This window comes from Gossypium raimondii, chromosome 1 (genome assembly GCF_025698545.1).
Source record: "Gossypium raimondii isolate GPD5lz chromosome 1, ASM2569854v1, whole genome shotgun sequence".
NCBI classification, from domain to species: Eukaryota; Viridiplantae; Streptophyta; class Magnoliopsida; order Malvales; family Malvaceae; genus Gossypium; species Gossypium raimondii.
In genome coordinates, this window is record NC_068565.1 from 18,127,472 (window position 1) to 18,136,703 (window position 9,232).

Here is a 9,232-nt window from a genome sequence, read left to right on the forward strand (position 1 = left end):
ATAAATATATGGTTTACCGAAATTATATTATAATTAATGTAATTATAATTTTCGGTTTAAAATATTATTATATTTATTTTAATTCATAAATAAAAACCCTAAAAATAAATAATAAGGATATAAGTATCCGTTTTTCTTTGTTTTGGTCTAGCAGTAGTCAAAGAAAATTCACTCTCAAAAGCTGTTTTGGGGATTTCTTCCGTTAAGTAGTCAACTGGGTGGATCACGTAAAGGTCGAGTCTCGATAGATTGCGGCTTAGTTCGATGTAGATCAGACTACACGTTGTTGAGAAGTTGCTGTCTACTCAGAATAGCATTAGGTAATTTCGTAACCCTTTTCACCCCGATTCGTTCCTCACATATGGATCCGTGGTTAGGGTCGCCGATTATTAAATTTTTTTCCGCTGCGCCGTAGGGGTACCGGCAATCCAACAGACAACCACTTATCAATTAATTTGAAGGTATTCAACGTTAAACCCCAAACCTAATTTACAGAAGCTTATTAAGAGCTTTGACCCTCCTTTTTCTCAAAATTTCTAACATAGAAAGGTTGATAAGTTTATCAGTTTCTCGATTTCTCTATATCCAAACTTCATTTCTCACCACATCAAGTCCATGCAGAGCTCTCCCAAGTTTTTCTCTTCTTCGGAGCAACCAAAAAAAAAAAAACAATACTAGTAAGAAGAAAGTTAGTAAATAGAATTGGAGAGGAGTTTTCCTTCCTTTAGATTATCCACGATTCCTCTATATATACAACTCCCATACACGGTCACCCAATCTTTTTTATCCAATCACTGATAATTATTATGTCCCCCACTTAGGAATCGATTGGTATTAATTCAATCAAACCAGAATTGGAACTCAACTATGTCCAAATTAGTCACTAAATTTTTCTCGATTTTTCAGTAGAAGCTGCCAACTTATGGCTTCTCTCAATTTAACCCCTAATTATACCTAACTTTCGAACTTAAGGAAAATCAGGTGTGACACATTTAATTATAGAACCTAATATAGCGACATAAGTAAGTCAATCAATATTCATTTTCATGAACAAATAATATGATTAAAATAATAAGTAGCCTATGGAATCAAAACTTTAAAAGGAATACCATCTCAAATATTTAAATCATATATCAAGCCAATTTAATATTTAAAGATGCTATTGTTGAGGAAAAATCGTAACGATAGAGATCTAATAAGTTTATATACCTTTCTTGTTTGACATCAAGTCTTGATGATTTTAACAAGAAGTAAGCAAAAAAGCTTCAGAGTATACTTTGAATCCAATCAAAATTCATCAATAGCAAAATTTCAAAATAACTTATATGATCTTGATACACCCCAATGTTAAGAACACTTGAATCAAAATTATACCGATATCAAAATTAAAAACATATGTTATATAGTATTTAGAATATATATATATAATCAAATTGAAACCATCAAATAAAAACATAAAACAATTAGTTTAATGATGATTAAGAACCGATGCAAAGTTACATATTATGATGAACTTTAGGCCTTGATTAATAAAAATGATCGATAAAATTATGGATCGTTATTTACAAATCTATCAATTTATAACATTAAAATTAATCTATCATCATTCAAACATAATCACCAAGCAATTATCAAATAGCATATATTAAGAAAAACATTTTTATGAACAAAATTTAGGTACATATAAGCATGTGATGTGATAAGTAAAATTACCTAAACTTCTTATCTTTTACTAAAGTTTCAATAGCACGACAAACAATCTATAAAATTTGACATAAAATTACTTTTGATCAAAATCTATGTTGAGATCAAATCTTTTACCATCCTTAAAATATAGAAATAAAAATTAAACAAAATCATCATAATTATTCAAGACTTTAAAAAATCCAATATGAAACGTTAAATAAAAATTCCCTTCAAAACTTTTTGCATCTTGTGTCTCAAGTTTTAAATAAAGATAATTATACGGCCTCAATCACTATAAGTTACAAATACATAATAAAGATAATTAAGGTGCCCTATAAATTCTTTAGGGGTTACAAGAGTTAGGCTTAGGTTGTGTTTAGTAGTACTTTTTAGAAGCACTTTTTACATGAAAAGTACTGTTGAAGCAAAAGAAATGCTAAACAAGCAACTTTTGAAGGAATTTTTTTGTTTTTCAAAAGCACTTTTCCCCAAGTTGAGAAGTTAAAATTTTTAACTTTTCTCTCTCAAAAGCACTTTTAATAGCTTAATTATGTTTTCACCCCTCCAACACATAGTACTTTCTCTTCTCTGGTTAATTACTTAAAAAATATTTAAAATTTATTTTTTATATATTAAAATATTAACAACAAATTATAATAAATTGTTTTCTATATTCTTATTAAAATATCATAATATTAACTAATTTGAACATTATTTAAATGCTTATTTGTTACTTTATAATATCATGTCTAAAATGGAAATTTTATTTCTCAAAAATATTTTTTGACAGCAATACTAAACACTTAAATCTTAAACTAAACTCTTCAAAAGTACTTCTCAAAATTATTTTTCCAAAACATTTCTCAAAAGCAATGCTAAACTAGCCCTTAGTTTGGATGGACGGTGCGTTTACCTCTGATAAAATTAAAAACAACGGTGACAGTGAAATTAGTTTCTGTAGCTGCGAAGTAAAAGATTTCACCACACTACAGGTGCAGTGAATTCAAAGGAGCCCTTACAAGAGTTACAAAAGAATGAATTTAGAGGTTTTAAGAGTTATATGAGTATCCATTGATCAATAAATTTAAAACATAAAATACTTTTAATTTAAAGCGTAGTTATTATACATTTGTATAAATTTTCAACTAAATAATTAAAAAATATTATTTAAAAATTAAACGCTAGACATATAAATTCAAATAAACATCTCTTACCAAATTATTAATGGAAATAATTTTATAAATATATTTTAAAATAAAATATTTTAGTTCACCTGTGATAAAATCGAGTACTAATTAAAGTTATGAGATATTAGTTTACAGAAAAATGTGTTTGTATATATGAATGCAGGCGGTCCATAGGAGTAAGCCCAACAAAGCCTATAAATTGGAAACCCAAAAGCCCAGCGATGTATTGAAAATTCAAATCCCGTCCCTCCCAAAAAAAGGAAGGAAGGGTGGGTGAGACCGTGAGATTAGCCAGCAACAGCATTGTTCCCTCTCCCATTCTCAACGCAATCATCGCCCCCCACTTCTCCCATCCTCTCAATCCCACACCCCCCAAAAGGTCTCAGATCTAGAATTTGTTTTTCAAAACCTACCCTTCTTCCATTCCCCCTTTCGCTTCCATTCTCTCTCAGCCCTTTCCAATTTCCAAATATGGCCGCCAGTACTCCTTCGTCCCGCGAGGAATTCGTTTACATGGCCAAACTCGCCGAGCAAGCCGAGCGCTACGACGAAATGGTCGAGTTCATGGAGAAAGTCTCCGCTTCTGCCGAGAGCGAGGAACTCAGCGTCGAGGAACGAAACCTCCTCTCCGTCGCTTACAAGAATGTAATCGGTGCACGCCGTGCTTCCTGGCGGATCGTCTCCTCCATTGAGCAGAAAGAGGAGAGCCGTGGTAATGAGGATCACGTCACTCTAATCCGCGATTATCGGGCCAAGATCGAGTCTGAGCTCTCCTCTATCTGTGGCGGTATTTTGAAGCTGCTCGACTCCAGGCTTATCCCTTCGGCTGCTGCTAAAGACTCCAAGGTCTTTTATCTTAAGATGAAGGGCGATTATCATAGGTATTTGGCTGAGTTCAAGACTGGAGCCGAACGTAAGGAAGCTGCTGAGAGTACTCTCACTGCTTACAAGTCCGCTCAGGTTTTCAATTTTTTGCCTTATTTTCTTTTTAGATCTACTTAAAGCATGTGTTGAAGTTTAACTCTTTTTAACCTTTTCTTTTCCTGTTTCTTAGGACATTGCCAACGCCGAGTTGGCTCCAACTCACCCGATCCGTCTCGGACTGGCTCTCAATTTCTCTGTTTTCTACTATGAGATTCTCAATTCTCCTGATCGCGCTTGCAATCTCGCAAAACAGGTTGGTTGCGATTTCCATTTTTTATTCTAAAATAAATGTAATGTGTTCATACATCTAGTGCTAACCTGCTGTACTTGGATCGGGACAGGCATTTGATGAAGCAATCGCTGAGTTGGATACTCTAGGCGAGGAATCATACAAAGACAGCACCCTCATCATGCAACTCCTCCGCGACAATCTCACTCTCTGGACCTCCGACTTGCAGGTGAATAAAATTTATTTATTTCTTTATTTTTATAAACGGCTTATTCATATTTATCCAGGAAAACAGGAATATAACCTGATAGAAAATACTGTAGAATACTAGTATAAACAAGTGGAAACGTATAAAATGTAAACTAAAATTTACAGAGAAGCAAGGAAGTCTCTAGGTCTGGCATAAAAAAGAAAAAAGGCTTTCTTTTCGTTGCTTGGGAGAAGTCCTGTAATCTAGATCGAATTCGTGTAAAATCAATACAGATAAAAATAACCTCAGCTTCTCGAGTCTTCCTATTGTTACTTTCCTTTCAAATGTGACCTAGCTACCTTACTCGGACTTGGGTGCGTTTGCTATGGTGTTATATGTGTGGGTCATATCTTGAAGAGTCGTAGCAACACAGAAATCTAGTTTAAGAATTAGCACTGGCGGAGGTTTGTCCTTCAACTATTCTCCCTGATCCCTTTGAAAACCATCACAATGCAACTGTCTTGCTTTAAAAGCAAAAGAACTATAAATGATGTGTCCTCGTCAGTTTGCATAGACAGGAAAGTTTGAGAAGAGTAGGCGTCTAGTTTAGGATACTCATCCGAGCTAAACCTACTGGTGGTTGCTTGTTATGAATGACACTGCTGTGTTATATATACCATATTTTTAACCGATAAATTAGGCCCCGGAGAGTAATAAAATACATTGGAAGTGGTATCAATCAAGGAGGAAGCAAATCGACTAAGCTTTAGTAGCTTTTTCCATGCAAATTGGTGTTTGAAGGAATATTAGATATGCCGTAACTAATGCCTTAGTGGCATGTATTTTAGCTTATGCGAGAAAAAAAAAATCATTAGAATAACAAAAAGATAGAGAGTTGGTCACATTGTTTGATTCTCTTGGCTCCATGAAACCTACCTGACCAACATTTACTGAGATGGAAAACATACTAGAATGTATCACATCAGAAAATTATAGGTTGGCAGGGCCTCCAAAGAGTAAAAACGAAATCGTAGGTAACTGAATAAAAGTGTTTTTGGACATCAATCTTCCAGATGCAGCAAGGGAACAATACCTTTTCATTGCTAACCTTGAACTAGCTGCTGAGTCAACAGGACATTGTTCATCAAACTCCAAAAATGCACTCTGATTGGTGATGCATTTATAATTGGTGAAACAACATTTTTCCTTAATCTTGTTTGAATTGTATTGGATTCGTTGATTAAACTGGTTGAATCGATAATTTATTAAAATATTAGTTTGATTAGAGGAGTTAGATCAATTGATTTACGAAATAATTGAATTAAGTTAAAAATTGATTTAATTAAATCGATTTTGTATACTTTTTTTATAATTTATTTAAGCAAACAAAATTAATTAAAGCTATTGAATTAATCAAATTGAACGTTTTACAACCAATTATGTTCTAGGAGCCTGCAATCGGTTTTCGGATTTGTCAGTGAGCTACCATACAATAAATTATTCTTAAGATTTCACCTATTAAGTAAAATATTTGTTTCTTTCCACTAAAGATATATTACTAATGTAAGTGTAAATTTTATTTAAAATTAATTAGGATGACGGAGCTGATGAGATTAAAGAAGCACCGAAGCAGGAGGAAGAGCAGCAAAAACAACCGGAACAGCCAAAGCAGTAGTGCGAATCTGCTCAATGGGGTTCTTGTTCTGTTATTATTAAATTTAAGGGTTTCAAATTAAATGAAACGTCTACCCGTTTTATATGTTTTTTTCTTATTTTTTTAGCCTATTCTTGTATTTTGCTTTCCACTCATTTATTCATGTACTGATTTTCTTTTTTCATTTTACTTTCCTTTTGGTTTTCCTTTTAGCTTGTTCTATCAAAATCTAAATGTGCTAATCAAAATTTGTATATGCATTTAAGAAAATTATGAATCGAAGATGGCTAACAATAGTTTCATTATGTTACTATTCGAAACTCTTGATTAAGTTATTGTTAAGTTTTCAAACATTAATTCATTTAAGTTTTGATTAATAAACCCATTTTTACAAAAATTAATATTATGTGAATTTTTGTAATATTTTAGATTTATATGTTAAAAATCTCTTAAAATGCAAAAAAAAATCAATTAAGCATTTGAATTAAATTAGTATTCGTTAAATTCTTTAGTTAACTGTTTTTGTCATTGACCATGTTGATCATTAAAATAAATTGATAGATCAATAAGATAATAACACATGATAGCTTTTGGTTTAAACTAATACTCTTTTTTATAAAAAAATCATAAAAATTATAAAATAATTTTAAAAATTATAAAAAATTAAATATTAGAAATTATTAAAATTTTATAAACTTATTAAAAAATTATAAAACTAATAAAACTTATTTAAAATTAAAAACAATTTTAAAAAACTTGAACTGGACCAGTTAACCTGAAACCGACAAGGGTATTGGTTCGAGAAAAGTCATTAGAACGGTTGACCTAAGAATCAAGCAATTGAATCGATTTTTTTTATTTTTAATAGTTTTATCAAACCAAAATTTCATTATTCAACTATTAGCTTAAGTTAGAATGAAATATTCTAACTAAGATTTTCAAAACCAGTTCGATGGTCGAATCGATTAGGTTATCAGTTTGCCAATTCAATTGATCCGTCCAGTTCAACTAAATAAAACATTAAAAATGAAAAAAATATTAAAAAAATAAAAATTCAGTTCAACCGTTTGATTTCTAGGTCAACCAATCTAATGGGCTTTCTCCGAACTGATACCCTTGTTGGTTCTAGTCTGTTCGGTCCAACCGACTGATCTGGCTCAGTTCAAGTTTTTATGATTTTTTTTTATAATTTTTATAGGTTTAAATCAATTTTAATACTTCTAATAATTTTTTTATATTTTTTATAGAATTTCGATACGTTTTATAAAAATTTAAAATTTAAAATATGTTTTATTAATTTTATAATTTATTAGAATTTATTTTATATAGTTATAATTTTTATACAATTTTCATACTTTAAATTATTTTTAATATTTAATAATTTTATAATATTTAATCATTTTATGGAAAAATATTAGATTAAATAATAATGTGCCATTTGTCACCATCTAATTAGCCCGTCAATTTATTTTAACAGTTATGTGGTCAATCATGAAAATCATTAATGGAAGGGTTTAATTGATTATTTTAATTAACAACAATGACTTAATTAGATGTGAATTTGATATAAAGGCTTAAACTGATTTTTTACAATTTCTTAAGGTTTTCTTTTACATATAAACCTATATTTTATATAAAATCAATAAAAAACTATACACCAACTTAAGATGTCATGATTTTCAAATATTTTAGTTTTCAATTTCAATTAAAACATCATCTTATTTTATATAAATGGTGTGAAAAGTGTACAAATTTGAATTTATTAAATTTACAAAGATTATAAAATTTCAATTTTGATATAAAAATAAATATAGAAATGAGAAATAATCATAAATTACATTTGTATGGCACAATGTACACTATTTTGAAACCAACGTTATAATTTGAATTTAATCATAAATTGCATTTGTATGTGTTTTATGGCACCATTTGTACTATTTTGAAATCAAATTTACAATTTGAATTTCAAGTTCTCAAATGCTATTTTAAGAATTTTTTATAAAAAGAATTATTCCAAAATTTGTGTTTTAAAAAAAATATTTTATGGCATTTTAAAGAAGTTTAATAAATTATCATATATTTTAATTATTTTCATTTTAAATACTTTGGAAATATTTGTTCAAATACATAAATAAGTTGCGGATATAGTTGAAGTAATAAATGCTCAAATTTCTTTTGGTTTGTAAGTCCAATATAATCAGATACTTTATTAAGTCATATAACTCTCAAAATAATGCTTCTGATTGAAAAGATAAACTCAAGGTTAATAATCCAATTGTTGAGTGACAAATAATTTTTAGAAGAAAGAAAATAAGTTATTAGTAAAACATTGCTTCTTTCAACCATGTATCGGACATTGCCAAACGAAAACTAATGATTTAATTACCAACAAATTTTTTTTATAGTTTTAACAACTTTTATAATTCCTTGTGGAGTTTGTTAATTCCATAAGATAATTATTCATAATTTTATATAAGGATTATTGATTTGGAAAAGTCCATAATATAATGCAATTTAATGCATTAAATTAAATTAATTATGTTTTACATTAAATCCATCAATCCATCTTGACCGTCCAATGATTCACAACAAAATTATTAAACTTTTATAAAGATTACTGAAATAGTAATGGCCAGAAAATTTAAGTGTTTAAATTTTTAGTATTAAATTCGGTAAGTATTGGATTTATATTAAAAATTATTTGGTAAATTAGTATAAATTAAGTATAAAATATAATTATATTGTTTGAAAAATAAATTTTATTTATGTTTTAATATAATTTTGTAATTTTATTTTATTTTATTTTATTTTAGATAGTTTTGGATAAAAGCAAAATAGAGTCATTTGAATATCTCTTTATTTTTAATATAATTTTTCTAAAAAATTAAAATCAACTTAATATTTTGAAGACTAAGTGATAAGTAGTTATTTACTTACTTTTCTTATTCTAAATTTTTTGTTGAAAATTTTATACAAAATAAAAAATATAATTATGTTGAAATTTTTTTTAATGAAATAAAAATTTTCATCAAAATTAAATAAATAAAATCAATACCAAAGTTTTAACCTGCAATTAAAATATTTTGAGATTTATTTTAATGTTGCAGCTTTAGTTATATAACTTTTAAAAATAAAATTATTGACATATATAAATATTCTTAAAATATTTTTATTTTTAAAAATATTGGTTTTGTTATTTTTTTAGTGAGTTAATGATTGATTAACTTATGACACTAATTTAATCAAGAACCTTATAGATAGTATTGATTAACAAATTTATTTAATTTTAATTATAAAAGTTTATAAATACTAATATAAAATATTTTTATTGGCAAATTTAATAGAATATGCTGAAAAAAATT

The 9,232-nt window shown here is 28.5% G+C and overlaps 1 protein-coding gene across 1 annotated transcript; it reads left to right on the forward strand.

Annotated features, from left to right (window-relative positions):
• Positions 1–3,113: 3,113 nt before the first annotated feature.
• On the forward strand, positions 3,114–6,054 carry LOC105785283 (14-3-3-like protein). Its single transcript, XM_012611278.2, has 4 exons — positions 3,114–3,833; positions 3,928–4,050; positions 4,139–4,255; positions 5,811–6,054. The coding sequence occupies exons 1-4, from the start codon at positions 3,345–3,347 to the stop codon at positions 5,889–5,891; spliced, it is 810 nt and encodes a 269-aa protein (XP_012466732.1). The 5' UTR covers positions 3,114–3,344; the 3' UTR covers positions 5,892–6,054.
• Positions 6,055–9,232: the final 3,178 nt, after the last annotated feature.